The following is a 25,755-nucleotide window of genomic DNA, read 5'->3' as shown; positions in this document are numbered from 1 at the left end:
ATTGTGGCATGACCTTTCAGTGGATATATTTTTTTTTACCTTTTGACCTTGACCTTAGAGTTTGACCAACTTTAATTTTTTTTAAATGAAAAAAAAACTTTTAAACTTGGGCATAACTTTTGAGCAGTTAGTACTATGGCGTTAATATTTCATTGATTTATTATGACAAAACCTACCTTTGAATACCAACAATTTTGACCTTTCGACCTTGAACTTAGAGTTTGACTTGCATTTGAAACACGTAATTCCTTTCTATAAGCTGTCATACGGGGGCATCAGTGTTTCACAAACACATCTTGTTTTATATGTGAGAATTACTGTCGTCTTATTTTGTCTATTTGTTGCTTGGAGAAATCAATTCAAGACCTCACTAGACTAGCTGCAATAATGTAGCCCTCTCCGATTTTTTTTTATCTGATGTTTTCTCCCCTCCCCCCCCCCCAAAAAAAAAAGAGGAGAGGGCTACATTATTGCAGCTATCACTAGACTAGCTCGGGGGAAGGGCGCATACTCCCTCCCAAGCACCCCCTCTTTCAAAAACTTTGTGACTGCACTGTATTAAATATGTTAAATAGTTATCTATAAATATTGGTAATATAACATAATAAATATTAAAAATATGATGCGTTTACAGAAGTTTAACAAATATGAGAAATCATAAAAAATGATCGGGATCGGAATACAAAAACCATAAATATATCGTCGTTCTCAGGTCACAGGTGGGCACATTTGACTTGTCAAGTAACCGTATCATTTCCATTATTTAGTTTTTTGATGGAATGTCGGTCGGAAAGCGATCACTAATCTTATCTTTTCCTGTGCGATGGGCAAGGAGACGAAATAATTTTGCACAGTATTCGACGGTATGCAAAAGTTTTTAACGTGCTTTGACCCAGTTTTCAGTTTTGTTTACTTGTCAGCTGCTTGTAGGTCTACGCATTTACTTAAAATAATGAAATGTATTTGTAAGGCAAGCATTTTTATGGAGAAAAATATCCACATAAGATATATATGTTTTTAATGACAACATAACATAAGCAAGCCTAAATCGTGAGTCACTTGTACAGGTATTTGGATCCGCTCCTGCAGTCCTTGATACCATTTTGTACAGTGTGAACACCCCTGGCTTGCAATTTGAGGTACCCAACGCCTTATCTTGCTTGCATTTTTTAAAATACATATATATTTATTTATTTATTTATTTTTCACTCCTTTTGATCATATTTTGTTTAGAAAGGAAACAAATCTGATGAAATGTTAAACTGAATATTTTCTGACAAAACTGAAGCGTGCAATTCATAAAAAAATTTCAAAAGCTATTAAGCCTGTTTTTCATAAATCTAGCAAACAGAATTTTTCCAGAACATTCCCTGGGGAAGGTAACTTAACTGTCATTAACAGTCATAACTAGAAGACATGATACTTAAACTTAAAGGACTGCATAACCTGATCGAAAACTTCTGTGACCTAATCATATGTTATCTCTCTTGTTAAATATTTGCTCAGCATAGCCTATTTGGATAGATTGAGTGTAAACTAAACCTAGATCAGACTAGTTGGATTTTGCAATGAAAATATTCTTTGAGATGAGTTTAACTTTGAAAAGGTGACAACTTGAGATTAGTCTCATTTTAAAAAAAAAATAGAAATGAGAAGGATTCTGGAGGGAAATGACATATATATCCCTCATATTGCAGTCAATAGTCTTGTTACCTGTAAATACATGGCAAGTTTATTTATATCTCCAATACCCTCACAATGTCAAAGTTTAGTGATTTCCGAACTCCACACAAACCCTTGACATGTGTGAAGTTTCGAAATCACAAAACCTTGACATTGTGAGGATGATAAATCTTATATATCCCCCTCTTTGTGTGATGGGAAATGTCTGTTTGTCTGTCCTAACAAACATTATTTGTCCAGAAATAAACAAGATTCAAACATTAAATTAGGCCTACTCTATACTCTCGCAAATCAATTAAATGTATTTGATTTTTTTCTCCTTTAGCTTTTTTTTTCAATCAGTTGTTTGCCTTTTTATTTTTATAGGACACCATTAGAAATGGTTTACTTGGAATGGTGGGAAGGTGAGAGTTGATAGTAGCTAGGTAACAGCTAGATAACAGATTTTTTTTTTCATTAATTGTATCATGGCAGTGTTTAATATATGTGTATCTTTTCTTTTTCAGAACACCTCTAGTGAGAATTAACAAACTTAGTGATGAAACTGGTTTGTAATTTTATTTCCTTGTCATCATACAAAACAATGAACAATTTGACTTTAACAAATACATGCAGGGCTCTCGATTCTCTAAATCTGGGGCTGATATTCGGCCCCGTTCCCAATGCAAAAAAGGTACCTTTTTCCCAAAAGAAAGGTGTAAATTTCCCAATTTCCATAGCAAAATATTAATTAAAAAATAAAAGTCCATGAATCTTAATCGCAAAAAATGAAACCAAACAAAGCACACTTGCAAATGAAAGTGAAACTGTACTAATATTTATTAGTTTGCGCCAAATGCATTCGTAAACTGGTTTGTGGAACCAGGTTATTGTTTTTACAAAAATGTGTACTAATTATGAGTGCAGAGTATCTTGTCATGTAGTTTCGACAAAAAACATCATTGAGGTTTCAAAAATAGACATTTCATTTAGACATTGGTAAGCTGCACCTAGAAAAATACCCACGCTTCGGGATGTTCAGTCTTGCGCTGTATTGTAAGCAAAGTTGTCTGTGTGATCGAGGAAATTCGGGAATATGTGACTAGCGACTGTCACTTGGAAAGACATATAACCACAATATCAACACTCAAAGATAGTAAGGACAAAGCTAATTAAATGTACTTTCATAAATAGCCTACGTACCCATGTTTGCTCTGTTAAACTGTTTATTCAAAACCAGAGTTAACATGATGACAAAATGCTAGAAAAGCAAAATTTGAGGATTTTTAAAATTAATTTTGGTTTTCCAACTTTTCCCAAAATGACGATAATTTTCCCAATTTGAATGGCCCCGGCCCCAGTACCAAAAAGTGGTGTGAGAGCCCTGACATGTATTTCCAAACCCAAATGCAAAGAATCTCTGAAAGTAAGCACTAGTACTACTTCTGCATATGATGCACTTATGTAAACCAGCTGATAAGAAATGTACTGATACTTCAATCAGTATTATTTGCATTGTACCAAATGCAAAACTGTAATAGAATATTTTTTAATTTTGCATTGATTAATTCAACCATTTTCAAAGTCCAACAAATAATGTTCACATATATCAATGAGATTCTTAGAACTTAAAAAATGTAATGCAACATTTTGAATATATACAGTGAAACTTTTTTATTCAGGATTTTGTTTATCTGAAATCTTGCTTACTTGGTACGCATGTAATACAATTTTAACTTAAAGTCCACTTTAGTAAAAAAAATTTTAAAATGTCATATCAGTAATGTTTTCTATTCTGGCAATTTTCTAGTAATGTTTGGATTAGACAAGTTTTACTTTATATTCTTTAAATTAATTTTCAGGTTGTGAGATTTTAGCAAAAGCCGAGTTTTGTAATGGAGGGGGATCAGTTAAAGATAGAGCTGCGTACTTTCTCATCAAGGATGCAGAAGAAAAAGGTTGGTTGTAACATGTTAGCAAGTGCATTTCATGCTTATGCATTCAAATATGACAAGTCTAATTTTTGCAATGATATTTACATTTGCTGTTTTCCTTTTTTTTTTCTAATCAACTTTGAAAATTATTTGATTTGCATTTTTTGTGTGTTTTCTTGGGTAGAACATCAAGCAGCTTGAGCTAAAGTGAAATCAAAAAGAGGCCTATAGATAGGTTAATGAAAAAAAATAATATGGCTGTGAAAAATTTAAACAATGGGGTGTACATTTCATGTTTTGAAACATAAAAAATATAAATTTAAGGAATTTTAAAAAAGATTTTTGGGAGTAATTGGTGTGTAATTGAATGCCTTATCATATGTCATTCCAAAGTAATAACCACAGGCAGTTTTTTTGAAAATCAGGGCAAAAATGAAGATCAAGGTCAAGGGTTCAAAAATCATAGCAATCTTATAAAGCATCTTGTCTCAGGTAATGCACATGTCAAATATAAAAGCCCTACATTTTTTTAGTCAAATGATGAAGAATTAATGAACGCATAATTTTGTGAGAAGCACCATTCACAAAACAAAATTACTTAATGTTATTTTTATGGTGCCTATAAATTCATGAAAAATATTTCGATCGACAGTCCACTTGTAAATTATATTTCTCGCAATTTGATGCCTAAGAGCCAGTACACAATATTAGTACTCACCTAATGCGTCGTTTCAAATTTTCCATTGCTAATGAATAATCTACAGAATTAAACGTAATTAATGTTTTGCAATGAAACTTGTCTAATCTGAATGTTGTATATTCAAAAAAACTTGTCTAATGCAATGGAAATTATAAGTCCTTTTCAGTAAAATTAAATTCAGATGTTTACAATATTGTCTTAAATCTGGAATATTGTCTATAATCAGGCCAATTTTTTGGGAACCGATGGTGACCGGATTAGACAAATTTCCCTGTATTTCACTGTATAATGAATGCATAGGTCTCTATTTTGTGTTGAAGGCTTATTGAGACCAGGAGGGACCGTTGTGGAGGGAACAGCAGGGAATACTGGGATAGGACTGGCTCACATGTGTCTGGCGAAAGGCTACAAGTGTGTCATCTTCATGCCCAATAACCAATCAAAGGCAAGGAAAAATATTACATAGTTATAAAGATTTTGAAGTTTTATACCCACATTACAAATGTGTCATCTTCATGCCAAATAACCAATCAAAGGCAAGGAAAAGTACCAGTATTGCACAGTTAAAGATATTTAAGTTCTATATCATTACCTACAGTTACAAATGTGTCATCTTCATGGCCAACAACCGATCAAAAGTAAAGAAAATGTATTACACAGTTAATATTCATGCCCAACAACCACTCAAAGCTAAGAAAGGATGTATTCGGGATAACAAAAGATTTGACCTATAGGAGAGAATGATTTTCCGGAAAAAATCACATTTAAAAATCAATCTTCTTTAGTTCTTTTCTACCGTATATTTGTCTAAATTTTTAAAATCTGCATTTCGAATCTAAAATTTATAATTTAATTGCAACTTTAAAATAAACCTCCAAAGTTGGCCAAAACAGCATTTTGTCCGTTAAAGCACTAAATTTTGGGTGAATTTTGACGTAGAAGTCCTTCAGGGCAGGCCTGCCCCTAAATTAAATCATGTAATTTTGAAAGATATTGATCTAATCTATGATTTAAAACAAGATTTTTTTAGGGGCACCCCTGCCCTAGGGTTGAAATTGACAAAAAACCTACAAAAAATGCGAAAACTCATATCGTTCATACTGGTTAATATTTATGACCCATTCCTGTATAGTTAGTATAGCTCAGTAAGTTAGACCGTGGACAGTCGCAATAAACCTTTTTTGTGTCCTGGTTCGAATCCACCAGTTGGAACACTTATTTTTTTTAAATTATTCACTTGTATAAACACCATTTTATTTCTTTTTTTATACAGGTTTTTGTATTTTTCTTCTATTCTCTTCCTTAAATGCATGTTTGTTGTTGAAATAAAGACTTTTCTGGAACTGCAAATCATAAATTCTCCTTAACTTAACGCAGTCAACCGGAACTATACCTCAGTGTAAGCACACTTTGTTCGAGGACACGAATCATTCACTTTGTGTTACTCGATACAGGTGTAACGAAGGAAAAGTCATGCCGAGCAAAAATTGCTGCGTTTGCCTTTGTAGAACTTCTCTGGGAAATGGTACTGTTGTGGGAGAGATACTGCAGAGTAGATGTAGTTCATTACTCAGGAAAAATGTGAGCGTTGGCGATATTTTATGCCAAAAATGCAGAAGGAAGGTTTACCGATTAGAAAAGAGTGGGGTAGGGTCATTTAAGGTAGTATGCCCCGTTGCCATTACCCAAGCATCAGGTAAGGATACTGATACAAAGGATGTGTCTGTTAATACTGAAGGAGGGCCAGATGACCACACAGTTAATAAAACTGATAAAATCTTTGGTAAAAATCCATCTACCTCTGCTAGCTTCACTCTTCCCGTTATTTCTTTGGTAAAACTAAGGCGATGTGCATCATTTGTCGCAAAGAATCAAAGGGTTTGCGAATTATCCCACATTCAGCACGCGCAGACATTTTCATTCAGCAAGGTGTATTGGTACCAGCTAGGGTCAAATGCTGTATATCTCATTTAAAAGATGACCACTTGCGTGTTTGGCATGTGCTTGATACCGCTAAACTCAGAAAGGTTTCCTCAGAAATCAACCAAAATGAAATTACAGAATTACTGAGTGATATGAGGGAAAGAATATTGCAAGGTTTCTCAAAAAAGCTTGATTTTAGGAAGAGCCTAAATCTATGTAATGATGATTATTTTAATCTAACTGGTCTTACGTATGATCAGTTTGAAGATCTTGTTAGTTGTCTTTTGTCTTTCTCGCCATCTACAGTTCGTTCTACTCGAGAGGCTACTGGTCTCTTATACGTACAAAATTGCGTACAGGCATGTCTCATTCTATTCTTGCAACTTTGTTTGGTTTTACTGAAATGCAAGTTTCTCACATTGTTGCTTCTGCAAGAAAAGCATTTCTTCAGGACTTCGTACCTTCATTTTTAGGTTTTTCTCATATTTCACGTTCCGAGATTATAGAAAATCATACTACAGTTTTTGCAAAAGAGCTGTTTTCTGACTGGGTAGACGATACAGCTATTCTTGTAATGGACGGCACCTACATTTATATTGAAAAAAGTAGTTCTTATACCCAACAACGAAGATGTTTCTCAGTACATAAAGGTCGCCCACTTATAAAACCTATGATGATCACAAGTACAGATGGTTATATTGTAAGTGTTTTTGGGCCATTCTTTGCAGATGGCAAAAATAGCGTGCCCATATATTTTGACAAGTATGTTAAAATCCAATGCAGAGGGCATCGTCGATTGGCTAAATGAAGAAGACATATTTATTCTTGACCGTGGTTTTCGTGATGCTGTGGAAAACAATTACAGATTTCGGTTATCAATGTGAAATGCCAGCATTTCTTAACAAATCTATCAAACAACATACAACAGAAGAGGCAAATAGTTCAAGACTTGTAACAAAACTTTGTTGGGTGGTAGAGTCTGCCAACGGTAGATTGAAACGTTGGAAGTTTCTCTCCAATGTAGTAACAAATACACAAATACCATTCATCGGAGACTATGTCAGAATTGTCGCAGCTTTAACAAATGCCTATAGACCACCTCTTGTTTCTGATAAACCACAAGACGAAAAGCTTGCACAACAAATGCTCTCACTGAAATCTAAACCCAATCATGTAATGGAAAAAGTATCAAATATTCGTATTACAAAGAAAGAAAAGTGGGTTAAGCTTGATGCAGAAGATTCAGATGTCAAAATAGACTTTCCTGTCCTATCAGAACAAAACTTAAGAGACATCACTTTTGGTATATACCAGTTGAAACAGGCAATCAATTACGTAAATGAACATGTAAGCGTACAAGGTAATTACGAAATTTCTGTGAATCAAAATGAAAACCTTTCAAATCTTGTACATGTTAAAATACAGTCTTGCCATGTATCTTCCAAAAAACACAATTGTTGGATTGAAAAAAGGCAAACAGAGGGAAACCCTATATCTGGCTGGTATTGCGATTGTAAAGTAGGTGCTAGGACTGTTGGGTGCTGTGCTCATGTTGCGTCGTGGAACCTGACAGCAGGATCCCAAACTTTTTCAGTGTTCGTTTATACAAAATCTTTTAACACTACACACATAAAACAGAACAAGGTTCCCTCTAGGTACGACAGGGGCGTGCTGAATACCTTGAAGTCAATTGATCTATACCCTGATAAGGTTTTTTTTTTCAGGAGTAACAACTAATTTCAAATTCTTGGATTTCATTTTCATAGTAATTTTATTTTCATAATTAGTCGCCCACATGGCGCAGTGATTAGAGCGTCTGCTCTAGAATCGCGGAGTAAGGAGTTGATCCTTACGTCGCGGATTCGAATCCCACTGTGCGACGTGGAGACCGGTCATTTGGATGAGACCGTTTAAACTAAGGTCCTGTGATGCAGTACTTAGATGCTGGCACGAAAAAAAGTCCTCACGGCTCAATGGCCCTGAGTGTCGAGTATAGATCAAAATTTGCGGCTCTCCACCGGAGAGTCGTGGAGTCTTCATATGAGTGAAAAATTCTTAAGAGGGACGTCAAACAAGTAACAACAAACAATCAACCATTTTCATAATTTGCATTTTTTTACACAAATAAACTAAAAATGCATCCATAAATCAAGCTGCTAAGATAATGACTGTAAAACTGTTTCGTTCATCTCTACACGTTAAAGGTATTGACTAGAACTAAAGCGATTCATGAGAAACAAAAAACTACACGCATGTGGCCTAAAGTCATTGACCGGAACGGATATCGATAAGCTTTTTCTAAAGACTAAAACCAATATCGGCCCTATAGGTCAAAGCATATATATACCTAGAAGTGATCCTTACACAGTTAATATTCGTGCACAACAACCAATCAAAGGGAAGAAAAAGTATATTACACAGTAAATCTTCTTGCCCAACAACCAATGCAAAGTAAAGAAAAAGTATTTTACATATAAAGATATTAATGTACATGTATACGCACAGTTATGAATTTGTCAGAAATGATATACCCCAGGTTTATACATGGTTCAATTCCAAAGCAGATGGGTACAGTCCACTAATTGTTTTTTCCCCATAGGTGAAAATTTTGATGTTTCTTTTCATAGTGATGTCCCTAATTTTCATTTAGCAGTGATTGATTGATATTATATTTTGTTTAACGTCCCTCTCGAGAATTTTGCACTTGTATGGAGATGCCACTACTTGCCAGTGGAGAGCTGCAAATTTTGTCCAATACTCGGCACTCAGGGCCAATGAGCAGGGCAACACGGGACCTCGGTTTATACGGTCTCATCTGAAGGAATGGTCTCCATGTCCCACAGTGGGATTCGAACCCACAGCGTAAAGATTGACTCCTTATTTTGCGACTCTAGAGCAGACGCGAAGTAAGGCAGTGAGTGACCCCTCAAAGTAAAGCACATCAAGTTATCTTTCCTTGGTTAAAATCTTGAGGTGGCATGTCAGATTTGTTTTCCGGCAAAATGCGTCTGTCTGCAATAACCTATGAAAGTGAAAGTAGGGGAATTCAAGACTTCTAATGGTGATATTTGCAAGGGAACATACTCCTTAACAAGTTTGAGGCTCAATTTAGTACATCTTCACATTATTATTTTATTCAAGTCTGCAAATTAAGGAACTTGTAATTTTTTTCTGCTCTACTTTCTTCTCCTACCAATCTAAAAATAATCAGAGGGATATACCCAGATAATCATGGAAACTTATAATTATATAGTACTGTACCTGTGCTTATAAGACAGATTGAAATTCATTTTTAATATCAACAAGTCGATCGATTAAGTGATTGACTAAGTGAAATGAAGTACAATTTTTGAAATTTGATGATTCCTCAGTACGAATTTGTTGAATACGATGATACACATGTACTAAATGTAATGTATAATTTATACAATGAAAGATATTAAAGGACATGTACTATACCCCCAGTGATAAATCGTGTTGGAAATGATATATATACCAAGTTATATATGGTTCATTTTCAAACCATAAAATCGTGTAATCTAAGTTATATTGTATACTTAAACTCATATATAAGACAGACATAGAAAGTCCTTTTATCAACAAGTAGATCAACTTAGTAAAGAACATGTATGGTTTATTAAACTTGGTATAATAAGATATTGATGTAGCTGCAGTTCCCGGAGTTCTTTTCAAGTGTAGAATAACATCTAATTAAGGTTTTGATGAGTTGTAATTAAGGAATCACTGTGTAGTTTGTTGGGTATGCCAGGGACAGTATTAATGACAACTGGAAATGTGGCATATAATTTACGCACAACAGGTGATTCCTAATGCAGATATCTTCATTTATATTTGGAATGAAAATTTTAATAAATATGACAAACATTCTGTCTAATAAACTGAAATACACAAGACATTCTATTAATTTTCATAGTGCCCCCCTACTGACAGATACAAATGAGATCTTTGGGGATTGACAAGTGCATATAAGTAGATCTGGGTTTGACCGTGAATTTTGTACTGAAATACATGTATACTGCAATCATTCTAAATGTATTGCAATATTTTCAATGACAATTAAAATGATTTTTCATTATATATTTAATTAATCTCCATTTATCAGCAAACTGCATGTAAAAACTGTTATAAATATGCCACATAAAAAAAAAGTTCATGTTGATTAATCTTAAATTTTCAATGAAATAATTACTCAAGAAATCCCAAGCATTTTGCCGACATAACAGTATACATACATGTATTAGAATACTATATTTCCATGTCAATGAATTTCAGTATACTGGAATATTGATATTATTGTGCAGCCCTACACGTATATATTTTGTTTTGACCTTTCACTCACCAAAATTTACATTCAGTTGTAAATATCAAGAAGTCAATTCATTTCAAACTTGCAGTTGCAAGGAGGAAACAAAGAGAAAACAATTGGAATTGTAAATACAATCAAACCTTATCTAAAACTCAATGGACCCAAGAAAAAAACTGAGAGATATCTAAGGATTTGAGATATCCAGGGTAAAGTACATAGAGAATAAAAGGTGGGGATTTTCAAATCACCTCAACAAATATCAATGGTACTGTATAAGTGGAAATTTTAGCGAGGCACAAACTCAAGAATGGGTATTTTATTTTTATTTTGAAGTAATTAACACATTTTTAAAAAGCTCACTATAGAAGGATTTACAATTAAAACGCAATCAATTTTTAGCGATATTCCATTTTAGGGATCTCAGCACCACGCTAAAAATTCTGCTTATACAGTATTTCAGTATTATTTTGCAATTTTGTGATGAATTGCAATTTCTTAATGAATATGACTATTTTATTGTACATAGATGTATAACACACACTGGCCAGTAACTCTGCCAGTCAAATGACCTGTTCCTCAATTCAAAAAGCCTGTAATGACTTGCAAGTTAAAACAGAGGTATTACTGTAACAGTAAAACTCATTTAGTACAAACACATATATTGTGAATTCATGGATAAAGTGAAGTTATCTTGGATTCCCAGCTATATAAATTTGAAATAGTGAAGTAATTTCAAAGGTCCCAGTGACTTCGTTACAAGTGAATTTTACTGTATTTTTATAGATTTTCTTTTTCATTACACAGGAAAAGATTGAATGTCTTCAGACACTAGGAGCTGAGGTTCATCCCTGTCCTGTAAAACCTTGGACTGATCCTGATAATTACAATCACCAGGTTAGTAAAACAATGGTCCTAAGACAGGGATAGTAAAACCTTGGATAGATCCTGATAATTACAATAACCAGGTTAGTAATACAATGATCCTAGGACAGGGATAGTAAAACCTTGGATAGATCCTGATAATTACAATCACCAGGTTAGTAATACAATGATCCTAGGACAGGGATAGTAAAACCTTGGATAGATGCTGATAATTACAATCACCAGGTTAGTAATACAATGATCCTAGGACAGGGATAGTAAAACCTTGGATAGATGCTGATAATTACAATCACCAGGTTAGTAATACAATGATCCTAGGACAGGGATAGTAAAACCTTGGATAGATCCTGATAATTACAATCACCAGGTTAGTAATACAATGATCCTAGGACAGGGATAGTAAAACCTTGGATATATCCTGATAATTACAATCACCAGGTTAGTAATACAATGATCCTAGGACAGGGATAGTAAAACCTTGGATAGATCCTGATAATTACAATCACCAGGTTAGTAATACAATGATCCTAGGACAGGGATAGTAAAACCTTGGATAGATGCTGATAATTACAATCACCAGGTTAGTAATACAATGATCCTAGGACAGGGATAGTAAAACCTTGGATAGATCCTGATAATTACAATCACCAGGTTAGTAATACAATGATCCTAGGACAGGGATAGTAAAACCTTGGATAGATGCTGATAATTACAATCACCAGGTTAGTAATACAATGATCCTAGGACAGGGATAGTAAAACCTTGGATATATCCTGATAATTATAATCACCAGGTTAGTAATACAATGATCCTAGGACAGGGATAGTAAAACCTTGGATAGATGCTGATAATTACAATCACCAGGTTAGTAATACAATGATCCTAGGACAGGGATAGTAAAACCTTGGATAGATCCTGATAATTACAATCACCAGGTTAGTAATACAATGATCCTAGGACAGGGATAGTAAAACCTTGGATAGATCCTGATAATTACAATCACCAGGTTAGTAATACAATGATCCTAGGACAGGGATAGTAAAACCTTGGATAGATGCTGATAATTACAATCACCAGGTTAGTGTTCTGACCACACTAAAACAATGGTTCCAGGACAGGGATAGTAATATTGTGGACAGATCCTTATGATTACAATCACCAAGTTAGTGTTCTGACCCAATTAAAACAATGGTCCTAAGACAGGGATAGTAAAACCTTGGACTGATCCTGATAATGATAATAACCAGGGTAGTAAAACAATGGTCCTAAGACAGGGATAGTCAAACCTTGGAATGATCCTGATAATTAAAATCACCAGGTTAGTAAAACAATGGTCCTAAGACAGGGATAGTCAAACCTTGGACAGATCCTGATAATTAAAATCACCAGGTTAGTAAAACAGTGGTCTTTGGACAGGGATAGTAAAACCTTGGATAGATCCTGATAATTACAATCACCAGATTAGTAAAACAATGGTACCAGGACAGGGATAGTAAAACCTTGGATAAATCCTGATAATTTTGGGGCCCATTTTACAAAAGAACTTATAGCTAAGACGAAAATTTTGTTAATTGTAAAGTTTTGCAAACACAAAAAATGGTTCTGTTTAAAAATGCTTAAAAGTATCTTACAACATTCTTTTTAAAAAAATGTTATAAAACCATATCATCTTTAGACATTCATTTGAATAGTACTTTTGCTATGCCTAAAAGGCCTTAAAATGCATTCTGAATATTTTGTTGAATGTAAAAGTCTCTTTTGTCTCCTGCTTAATGTTGTTATGGTAGTGCTTATTATGGTCACTGCAACAAGTGCCCTGGATGACTGTAAAATAAAGAAGAATATACTCAGTATTCTGTAATCACAAACAATTTTTCGATAGACAGAATATTTTCCATGCAAAACAATTATTTTGAATGCATGTCCACAGAAAACATAAAAATAAAACATTCAGTTGATTTTTCACCTTTGCTTTTGTGATGTGCTTCATGAGCAGTAGAATCGTAGGTCTGTACATATTCTATCATCAGAACTAAGTTTTACATTCAAACCTAATACAGATTATCAGATACTGTATACAGGGAAATCCCCCCCTCCCCCATTTTATTTTTACCCCTTCCCCCCTAACCTCGCTTGGGCAAATTTAAAAAGAGGCGAATTCAAAGAATACAGTATAATTCCTTGAACAAAACTGTGACTGGGCAAATTTAAAGCAGGGCAAAATTGTTTGCAAGGGTGAAAGGGCGAAAATAAAATGGGGCGAAAATAACCCTGTATAGTACTCATTGGTGATCTTGTCTTTTACTCATCTCCATTGGTTTTCCGATGATGTTTGACTCAAATAAATTCTATTCTAGGACATATGTGTGTTCTGTATTTTACTTACAGTACTTCATTATTTATTTTATTAAGACTAATTATTTTTGTATCATCAGTGTACTTAACTCATATGTGCTCAGTTTCACTATGCTGAACTTTTTGTATTGGAGCAACTTGTCTTTTCTTTGTCTAAATAAATACCAAAAATTGTAAAAATAAGCAGTTATTAAAAATACTTCTTTCTATTTTCTTAGAAATGATATTTTTGTACATATATGAGGGTTGTCTGGTAAAATCATGGACAAAGCCTTTTTCTCAAAAAATAATGGGTGCACTAAGCTGAAATTTTCAGTAAATGTTTATTTATCATATTGAAGTGCATCATAATTTTTTTGATAAAAGATAGACAAAAATAAAGATTTTATAATGTTTGAATGTGCACAGGGTACGGTCTCACGGCGCACGGTCAAAAAATGAAGGTTTTAAAGAATACATGAGTATTGATCCGAAATAAAAGATTTTAATAGATAAGATTGGGGTAAAAATTATTGGTTATTTGATTCCACAATTTATTTTGTCATCTTTTTAAAAATATCAAGGCATTTGGTTAATTTTTGGCAGTTTCCTGAGCATTCGAAATTGGAAAGTGGTAAACACAATACACGAAAAATAGTGACATTTGATGATGTTACGGTGCACCTGAGAGCAGTTCAATTTGATTTAGATGGTGTAATAACACCTTTAGAGACTTTAAATGAATAAAGAAGGAAAATTTTTTTAAAAAAATTACCAGATCTTTAGTATAGAAATGAAATAGGAGTTTTATTAGTGAAGTTGTTCTTGATCGAGTCCCCATGTAGTACAAAACATATGGTCAAACTGCCATTGCAATAGCAAAAGACGCTGTCATTGTTGACCGTCAATATAAGATTGTCTATTAGTAGAATGATGGTAGGAATATAATTGTCCGTAACTTACTAATAAATCTGTAGAAGATCACACGTTTGTGCCAGATTGGTTCTTCAACTGATTATGGAGACAAAAGTATGTGCAACAATGAAATTACTTAATTTAAGTGACTTATCCAACTTTATTTTTAGCGCAAAGATTGAACATGACGCTGTTTTAGACACTTTGACGTTATCATCCGTGCGCCGTAAGGTGATACAATACATAACATATGTTCTTTGGCTTAACTGGTGACAGCCATGACAAGTTAGATTGTTTACTTTTATTTTCTCAATTTGACCCAAATAAGCTCTATTTTTATTTGAAATAAAATAAAAATTACAGATAAAACTACATGTAGTCATTGTTGGAATACCCAACAATTCACGTGAAGATGGTGTGATACGTTAATAAAACAAATTAGTAGTGGGATGTCATTATCACATGCTGCAAAACAGCAAAACATTTTCAAAATCAATTTTCTAATTGTGTTTTCAAAATAGATATTGTTTGTCATAATGTTTAAAGCTTGAAAATATAATTTCAAAATCTAATTTGCACTAAATGACTTCATCTGTTATCTATATTCTTGGGAAAAAAAGTACCTTCTACATTAATTTTTATTTATTTCGTATTTCTAACTGCAACTAATAGGATGTCTTGAGGGAATATCCTAGAAAATTAGCTTTGGAAATTACAAAATTCATATGATATTGGCATTGGAGAGAACAAAAATGGCATAAAAATCATGTTGGAAATTATAAAAATTTCTTACAAGTCCATTGTTGTACTGTCCAAGGTTAGAGAGTTTGTTAATCTGTCTTACTTCTGAAGGTTTATTTCTATTCAGTTAAATGATAAGTACAGCAATGGAGCTGGGTTTTTGTAAAAATTTATAAGGCTTTTATGAAATTATATTCAGGTTTTTTTTTGTAATGTCCTCCAGGGCAGGCCTGCTTAAATAAGGATTTACTTTTGGAAAGGTTTAATTTGTATAATTTAAATAAATTTACAAGAAGATGCTACATAAGTATATGCTGTAGAACAACTTAGATTAATTTAAGTATTCTTAACACATTGGTAGACCTATTAAAATACAATGTAAATTAATTGAACACTTTACATGTTTGCATGTATTTTCTCCACTGAGTAATTTTAGAGCAATTTCTACTCAATACTTTTTGTCTTTGAACATTATTACAAGTATTTTTTGTTGAAAATGAATGAGAGCCCTTATATCCATAAGTAAAATTCTATAATTTTATACCCTGAAAATCTTGAACCTTTGGATATAATGTATCATGTTTTTTTTTCTTGGTCCGATTGAGTTCAAGATAATGAGGTTTTACTATATTTGTTTTCAGGCAGCTAGGTATGCACAGAGTTTAGAAAATGCAGTATGGACAAACCAGTTTGACAACACAGCTAATAAAAGGGCACACATTGAAACCACAGGGCCAGAGATTTGGCAGGAAACCAGTAAGTTTATCATCAGAAATCACTAGGCCAGAGATTTAGTAGGAAACTTGTAATTTTGTAATCAAACACTATAGTGTCTGCAAAAAAAGGAAGATCCAGCACTTACAAAGATAGAATTTTTTACAACAGTTTTAAAATTACCTGACAAGTCCTATTGAAAAGGGGGGGGGGGGTCAGCTACATGGTGTATGGGATTTGATAACATGGATAAAGAAGAGCAAAGTTGTTGATATTTAATTTGAAAATTTTACATGCTGCTAAGGACTTGAATTCTTTGGGTCTCTTCATTTACCACAAAAACAATAAAACTTAAACCTCCAACAAAAATTAATAATTTCACAGCAATTCCTATGTATGAAGAAAACTGGACATTGATGGTGGAAATTGTTAAGTCATATGTTTTTGATTATAACCCTCAGATGGGAAAGTGAATGCTGTTGTATTTGGAACTGGAACAGGTGGGACTTTAGCAGGAGTGGGCACCTACCTCAAAGATAAAAACAAAAATGTCCAGGTGTTTCTGGCTGATCCTCAGGTAATTTTACATTCTCTGACGTTAAGAAAATAAATTCAAGATAATAAGGAAGCATATAACATTACTGCTACATCTTCAAAGCAGTCTTTATGTATACTGCTACATACTCATTACTGCTGCAAAATAGTATGCATTATTGCTACATTTGTTATTATACATTTGTGCAATAGCATTTGTGTTATAACTTTTAGATTGACTTTGGTATCAGGAAAGAAATCTTTATTTCAAGAATAGCAAAGTTAAATTATTATTAAACTTTGCAAGCAATCTCCATTGTTGTTCAAATCAACTTCCAGGGGCAGGGCAGGGTCAGTGTCTTTTAAAATCTTCTTTTCAAGAGTCAATGGACAAAAAAAAGAAAAGATAAAACTTATGTGTGTGTTTTTAATATAATAGAATTATTAATATGCAATTATTTCCAAAGTTTGTGAATTCATTTTTTTCTTCAGATTATGGACCTTAGGGGTTAGGGTAGGGCTAAAGTCATAGGGCTAAAGTCATGGATCCAGTTTTACATAATTTATGTGTATGGGGGAGTTTTGAAATGCATCAAGAGGATTTCAGTCATACTGAGATACTTAAACATTCACAGTTAGTGTGGGTTGAAAGATCTGTTAGAGTTAGAATGGGGCTACAATATGGGATCAAATTTTTTAACGAAACCACACTATAAGATTATGTAGGTAAGATGTGTAGCTCATATGGGGCATTTTCTTTTGTAGTCTAAGGATAACAGATTTAAATGGAATAAAAGGGGCATACAACTCTCTCTTTCTCCAAATATTTATTACAAATATTTCATAGCCAAGGAATAATCTGATATTTTGTTAGAATTTAATTACACTGGAACAGTTTTGTAAAGTATCAAAAATTTTTATGATAAATATGAAATACTGTATTTTCCGAGGTATATTTTCTATTGTCTGAGTATAAGCATCCTTGACCAATCAAAACTTTGAAAGTGAACTTAATTGCAATGAAATGCCATTTTAATTATTTTTTTTTCATTCTGAGCTGTTAATGTCAACCCAAAGCCTGTGAATGGTTGACTACAAGAAGACAATAAATTTGCTAACGATGATGTACTTTACTATTGTAAATGCATGCATATAAACTCACATTGCTAATTAATATCAGTTATAGTGCATAAAATTGCCAATATTAAAGAATTTCAGTAAGAAAATGTAGAGCAGCTCAAGAAAGGACAACTGCACTTATGGACCCTGGAAAAAATTGATTCAAACAAAGCATAATTTTTTTTCATCTCACATCATCAAATGATATCTTAACCACAAGATTAAAAAAAATTTTAGTGCTGAAATTCATGTATATACAAAGAGCAAAGCCCCATGCAATGTGGTAGGAGTCAGCCAACATTTTTGAGTTTCTTTAGTAAATTGAGGATGGGCATTCATTTGAAAGCCTAATTGTTAACTATCAGCTTAATGTAGTGCAAACTTACATAATATGTCATTTTTAACATACATATTGTAAGGCAATTGTACTAGTATTGGAAGTCATAATATTATACAACTCAAAATAACTGACCTAAATAGATGACACTCAGATAGATTCAGCAGAACTTTTCCAGATTTGGGGTATCTGTAGGCATTTTAAATCCCTAGTTCTTCAAAATCCATGCTGTTGATATTAACAATGATTTAGAATAAGAAATATCCACCAGTGTTAAGTTATTACCAAAAGAGAACAATTTTGTACAATAATATACATGTATTCTGAATTAAAATAGCACTGTATAGGGTTCATTTGCTATTTCTTTTAAAAAACGATTAGAAGATAAAAGAGAATAATAATGTTTTTGAAGGGAAAAAAAGCATTTAACACAACCAAACATGTCTATTCATCTGATTGAATACGATGTAAACATACATGTACCAGTGCTTGAGACACAGAATTTCAACTGTATTGTATTTGCATGTAAAGCCAATCCCAAGTGATTTTATTAGAATTATGCTGAATATCTTTTATATAATGAAGACGATTTTCAAAAGAAGGAATATTATGAATTATCTTTTTATATACTTAAAAATGAAAGGATGGTTTTTGAAAACCATTTTAATCAATAATAAACAATTAATTTTATTTGTTTGTTTGTTGTTTATAATGTCCCTATCAAGAATTTTTCACTCATATGTGGATACCCCACTACTTGCTGGTGGATAAAATAATTAGTTATTAGTTATTCATGATGGCATCATGAGTTATTCTAAAGACATTTTTTTAAAAATCACAAATTCTTTTCTTATTTAATGCGTAGCTTGTTTCTGTAAATGTTATCTTCATTATGAACATGATTCAAACTTGTGTTTGTGAGTTCAATTTTGTGATATTGAGCTTTAAAATGTGTCATAATCCCATATATTTGATTGAAAGCTGACCTTTACTTTATATAGTAAAGTTAGAAATATTAACATTAAATATCAATGTAGTAAATGCTTTTATATAATAATTGAATGATTCCCAAGCTTTCTGATTGAGTAAAATCCAACAAATAAAAAAAATAAGTTCATCTGTATCTGACTTTCCATAAATTAGATTTTTTTGGACATTGGACCAAACATCAGATAAGGAACTTTTAAAAGATTACCGTATGTTCTTTTTCATTTGAATTTTTTTTTAATTCACATTTGTCCTGTGAAATTCAATTATCTCAGTGCTTTCAAAGAGTTATTGAAGTATGGTGAAGTTCTATCTGAAAGCAGTAAGAGATATGATTGAAATAAGTTCGTACTATTTAATGATTGTCACCTACAATAAAAATGTAGCTGTATTCTTTGGTCTGCTTCTGTTTTAATAATTAATTCTTAATATCACGAGAAATCCATTATTAGCATGTAAATCATTGTAAACATGCATAACCTTTACTGTACAATGAATTAGCAGCCTCCCAAGGAAACTTCAATGATGTACATAATTTAACTAAAATGTCTTTAAAGCTTACATAAGTACATGTATTTTGTTTCTGAATTGTCCTAGAGTGAAATTTAATTTCTTGTTTAGTTGTTATCCCACAGTGGATGCAGATGAAAGAAAGGGGGAAAACAGGTCAAATAGCAGGGAGATCTCCCTGCAGTGTATAGCCCAATAGGAACCTGGATATTTAGTTAGAATTTGTTTTCATAAAAACAAACATTATTGTGATGTAACATTGAGTGATAGTTATGTGATAATTTCTCTTTCAGGGAAGTGTTCTGTACAACTATATAAAAAATGGAAAGTTAGAAAGAACCCCTGGTGATTCCATTACAGAGGGCATAGGTCAAGGCCGGGTCACTCAAAATTTGAAGGATGCTCCTATTGATGACGCATTAGCAATCAAAGATGTCCATGCAGTGGAATGGGTAAATGGAAAGATAAATTTAACATGATATTTCAGGCTTCTGACCATAGAGTAGTTACAAATCAAATAATGTATCCTAGAATCAGATTTAAAGCCACAAGAGGTAGTCAAAGCTCAACCATAAGATTCCAAGACATAAACTTTAAAAGTCTGAAAAAAAAATTGTGCAATTTTCTTAATGCTTTCAGAATGCTTTTTGTTTCAGACCTTCAGACTTCTCCATGAGGAGGGCTTTTTTGTAGGTGCTTCCACGGGACTAAACATAGCAGCTGCAAAGCAGGTAGCTGAGATCATGGGTCCAGGACACACTATTGTTACCTGTCTGTGTGACACAGGCCAGGTAATTTTGATTTTATTTGTTTGTTTTAAGACCCTTTTGAGATTTTTTCCCTCATATTAGGATTCCACCTCTTGCCAGTGGAGGGCTGCAAATTTAGACCTTAGTATATGTACCTGATACTCAGGGCCATTAAGCAGAGGAAGATTTTTTCTTGCCAGCAACTATCAAAACACAGGACATCAGTTTATACTGTCTCATCCCAAGGACAGGTCTGCATGTCTCCCAGTGGGATTCATACCTGATGTATGGATCAACTTCTTACTTCATGTCTGTAGATCAACCACTCTAACCATTACACCACATGGGGGATAAATTTTGTTTTTGAAAATATTGCTATTCACACAAATGCCAAGCCCAGCTGCTTTTTATTATGCACTTCATGTAATATACTCTTATTAAGTAATAATTGATCTCTCTTATATTAAAAGGAATATTTGGAAAACAAAGATATTAAAAATTTATCTTTATTATACCCCCCGCTTGAAAAGTGGGTATATAGTGATTGGTATGTCCGTTCGTCTGTCTGTTATGCTTTGGGGTACCCATCTCTTATCTGCAACTCCTCTCATACCACTGAAGGAAATTTAATGAAACTTTCACAGAATCTTAATTACGTATTGCCATTGTGCACCTTCTATTTTACTTTTTGATTTGACATATATTTTGGATTTTCCAGAGCAAAACATGGAGGGCTGCAAATGCCATTATGTTGCATACATGGGGGCGGGGTTTTTGAAAATATTGATACTCACACATATGCCAATCCCAGCTGCTTTTCATTATGCACTTCATGTAATATACTCTTATTAAGTAATAATTGATCTCTCTTATATAAAGAAGAATATTTGGAAAACAAGGATATTAAAAATTTATCTTTTTATTTACTTACTTTTCATAGGATGGTTTTTGTTAATAACTCTTGGAATCAATAATAAACATTCAGTTTTTCATAGGTAAAGTAGCCAAAAGTTTCTGTCATTATCATGATCAATTAAATGTTGATATAAAATAAGTCCAAGATGAAAATATTCACCATTATGATTATTTTAGACCTATGCTATTGATTCAAGGTTTAGTTTTCTAAGAAGTGCATTGACTTCAAATATTTAGGCTTATAAGTGTGTTGAAGTAGATTTATGCGCAGTTCTTTAATACATGGGTACCTTTCCACCTATAGTGCCAAAAGTAATTGAAACAATTGCAGATATTTAACAGTAATATTGAAATTTGAAATCACAATATTTGACAATTATTTGTTGATAAAATTCTAATTTGGTATTAGTCATGAGTTGATAACCCACATCTTAAGTCAGGCATCTCATTGCAAAAAGGTGGTTTGGGGTTCAGGAATTGGCTGTCCTAATTTTAGAAGCCAAGAACATAAAAAAACCTAAAATAAGTACTGTAAAATCACATATTTTCTTGGGATCAAATATTTTGTGGTCCGATGAAAAAATATGGGTTCTCGGGGATTAAAATTTCAAGGATGAAGAATTTTAAGTAGTAATATCTGTGAAAAATTACATTCAAAAATACATTAAATTCTTGGGTTTCTTCATACCACAAAAAAAAAAAACAACTATAAAAATTAACCCCCTAACAAAATGAGTGATTTTACAGTAATCACTGAATCCCTTGTGTGTCTGTCTGTTTATATACATATAGTGTTAACTTGGGTATCTTTCTTTCTATAATCTTCATATTTAAACCACTTAGGTTTATATAGGTGGTAAATGGTAAGAGAAAGACAGTTTTGCAAACATTTGGTCAAAGTCAAAATGATTCTCTTATTAAATGAAGCATAATGTTTAGGCCTGTGTCAAGAAGTTGACATGTCCACAAACATAACACTTGATAATTTCCATAAGATGTTTAAATGTTAAGACAAGCAGGGTAGTTCAGATTGCTATTGTTGACACAACTGAGTTTTCATGAATCATTTCTTTGCAGTAAAACATGTTTCTAATGAACACACATATATAATGAATTGCAGCAAAGTGATTCCCATTCCTTATGGCTTTAAAATATACAGTGTAGTGGGATCAGATATAATGAATGATGTTTATATTTAAACAAAGCCCTTTGAATTTCAGTACAAGCATGTTTTATATACTGTAGTAATAAAAGTTTTGAGGTATATATACATATGTACATTTGTAGGCAAGGCCTATATATAGGGGTCTTCAGATATAGCGAGAATTTGAATAGAAATGGCGGACACATTCCTTTTTCAAATCGTGAACAGCTTTAATTTAGAATTAAATAAAGTAAACAAAAATGATGAATTGATACAGTATTTTACATATGACATACTCAATATATTTTATTGGAGTTTTCTCCCTTACAGTGTTATTCTCTTTTCTAGAGATACTATGGAAAGTTGTTCAGTAGGAAGGTGCTTCAAGACAGAGGTAAGATCATAAACAGATTTAAAATGGGGTGGGGTGAAAAAGTCTCCTCCTCCCTACCACCACACACACACACACCCACCCTCACACACACACACACCAAAAAAAGGGGAGAATTGCACAGAGATACATGCATTTAGTACAGAAGGACAGATAATACAAACCAATTTTTTATCAAAAGTCCTGAAAATAATATCCTGAATTACATCAATGTGAGAAAAAATAATAAGCTTCATAGTATAGAATTTACTGTATACAGGGAAATTTTCGCCCCATTTTAATTTCGCCCCTTTTGCCCTACTTCCAATTGGGCGAATTTAAAACAGGGCAAATTCAAAGAATACAGTATAATTTTTTAAACAAAACTATGACAGGGTGAATTTAAAATGGGACAAAATTGTTTTCAAGTGTGAAAGGGTGAAATTAAGACGGGGCGAAAATAACCCTGTATACAGTATTTTAATTCAAAATTTCATAAAAATGGGATTTTAAGTGACAAAAAATTATATAAATAAAATAAGGTTGGTCGCAAAATGTCATAAAAAGTTAACAAATTCTTAATATTTTAGTTACATGTATTTATTTGTCACAACATTTACAACCAAAATTGGTCAAACAATATATACCAATCCAGGCATGTATCATCTGTCTAAAAGGGCAAAAATTATTTTTCAAGTAATTTACGAATTACCGAAAAGAAAACATTTTGAATGAATACTTTAGATACCAAAATACCACTGTTTAAGTCAGGTGGGGATCTTTTTTTTTTTGCATCTGTAAAATATTTTCAAATTTGCTCCCACACTTGAGATTGAATCCTTGATCTCCTATTGGAGATTCCTCTCCAAATCAGTTGGAGGTGGATGTTTTGATAAATGTACTAATTGATGAAAACAAGATTGTTTTGCACTTAAGTTTGTAGAAGGTGCTAGACTCTAGGTTGTATTGTTACTTATTCTATTTAATTAAGCAAGGACAAATGTATCTTACATTTAGCATTACTTAATGTTATAAACTGGATATAAAACATAATTAAAGTGATTAGCGTATACACTAATTGCTTAAAATGGGTACAGAAAGCAGAGGGTGTTTGCCTTGAGGACAGCCACAGCAAAATAAAATAGATATGTATGTACTGTTAATACTTTCAAATAAATTAAGAATCTTTGGTGAAATGTTCAGACAATCTCTTTCATTCATGACTGTTTTAGGAGTTGATTTGATATGGAATTTTATCTTTTAGTACTTTTATATCGGTGCAATCTATAATAGAGGTCATTAGGTGTTTATTGAATATTTCGCACATTAAGCAAACAGTTGGACGTAAAAACCTTTATATTATTGCTTTAGCTTCCCTTGAACTGGCATAAAAATTACCTACATGTATGTACTGTAAAAGTCTAGACGCAAAAGAAGAGAATAGACATGTATATGTGATTCTTGCAGTGATTTTATTTAGGCAATAATAAGTTGACATAAATAACCATTTTAGAGTAGAGATGGAAACAAAATCGTCTGCAAAAGAGATGGAAATCAAATTTTCAGCATAAGATCATGTTAAAGTAAAAGCCCCCCCCCCCTCCCCCAATTAGCTTCTTTTATAAAATTTGTCCTCAACACCTTCTGAAAATTTCTATCACATTTTCTTAGAATAATTGTTATAAATGCTTTCATTAATATAAGGCCTGTTCTCTTTATGGCTGCATATCACATCTGGAATTTTGTATAAAAATATTCAACTTTTGATTTCCAACACCTAAAAGTTCTCCAATATTTTGCATAAAGTACTTTTCTGAAAATGAAAACAGACTGTTAACTTTTTCCCCACATAAAAAATGAAAGAATAAATAATTAATGTCTTACATAAATTTGGTGCAGTCACCAACAATGTTCAGGGGAACATTGAATTTGGTAAACATTGCATGATCATTTAAATTATGCAAAATTTTTAAACTTGACTTGATGCATTTATGTACAGTGTATTGTAATATTTTTATTAAAAAATGTGGTTTGAATTAAATATAATATTTATATCCTATGAAGAAATTTATGTTTATTTACTTGATTAAAATTAAATTTCAAGAAAGGTACCCTACAAAAATATTAGAAATGTACAAAAATAAATATCGAAAATGATGTGTAAAATATGGAAATGGAAATAAATACATATAATGTAAGAATTGTAAAGCAAATTTCTAGAAATAAAATGCTGCCCTCTATATATAGTTATGAGGAAATGAAAATGTATACCCTACACCCATTATAGGATATATCTTTCCATTCCTCAGGAAAGAAAAAGTAAAACCCTCAAGAAATCAGAGATCATTTTGCTGTCTGTTAGCAAATTATCTGATGCAATAACAGCCACTCATCAATCTGCAGACTTCATTGAATGAGGGATGGTAACAGGAAGAATTCTCTTAGTTAGTGGTCAAAAGTCTTGTTTATTTGTCGGAAATAATTGATTTGATCATTAAAGGAGTTATTATTTGAAGAATTTCATTTTTTTAATGAAAATCTTTACAACAGTTCATTAAAATGCTGGTATAAGATAAATTAACCAACATAAATTTTTGCATGAGTCAGCAACAATTATATTTATTACCACATATATTTGCCTATAAATTGATTATAAGGAGTTTAATTAAAAAGTTATTTTCCTGTAAGATGAAAAACAGTATTATTTTTAATGATTCCAGAAATAATTGTTCATAAAGGTACAAACTTATTATAATGTAGGAAAAATGATCAAGGCCACTACAGTGTATATGCATAAAGCCCAAAATCTTATATTTATGTTCCCCAAACGAAGTTGGGGAACATATTGTTTTTACTCTGTTTCTTATTATTATTATTATGTTCCCCAAACGGAGTTTGGGAACATATTGTTTTTACTCTGTTTCTTATTATTATTATTATTATTATTTTTTTTCTTAT

At 32.5% G+C, this 25,755-nt stretch overlaps 1 protein-coding gene across 1 annotated transcript in view; it reads left to right on the top strand.

Annotated features, from left to right (window-relative positions):
- Positions 1–722: 722 nt before the first annotated feature.
- The window catches only part of LOC134276493 (uncharacterized), a 37,667-nt gene continuing 12,634 nt past the window's right edge, over positions 723–25,755 (top strand). Inside the window, exons 1-11 of the mRNA XM_062758743.1 lie at positions 723–863; positions 2,050–2,087; positions 2,190–2,230; positions 3,525–3,620; positions 4,617–4,741; positions 11,351–11,440; positions 16,060–16,174; positions 16,594–16,709; positions 19,913–20,071; positions 20,276–20,410; positions 22,776–22,821. Of these exons, the coding sequence (XP_062614727.1) occupies positions 780–863; positions 2,050–2,087; positions 2,190–2,230; positions 3,525–3,620; positions 4,617–4,741; positions 11,351–11,440; positions 16,060–16,174; positions 16,594–16,709; positions 19,913–20,071; positions 20,276–20,410; positions 22,776–22,821 (1,045 nt within the window). The 5' untranslated portion in view covers positions 723–779. The remainder of the gene's footprint in view (positions 864–2,049; positions 2,088–2,189; positions 2,231–3,524; positions 3,621–4,616; positions 4,742–11,350; positions 11,441–16,059; positions 16,175–16,593; positions 16,710–19,912; positions 20,072–20,275; positions 20,411–22,775; positions 22,822–25,755) is intronic.

Source organism: Saccostrea cucullata, unplaced genomic scaffold, assembly GCF_032062105.1.
Source record: "Saccostrea cucullata isolate Sc308-1 unplaced genomic scaffold, CSIRO_AGI_Scuc_v1 ctg734, whole genome shotgun sequence".
NCBI classification, from domain to species: Eukaryota; Metazoa; Mollusca; class Bivalvia; order Ostreida; family Ostreidae; genus Saccostrea; species Saccostrea cuccullata.
This window is presented reverse-complemented; position numbering and strand designations above follow the sequence as displayed.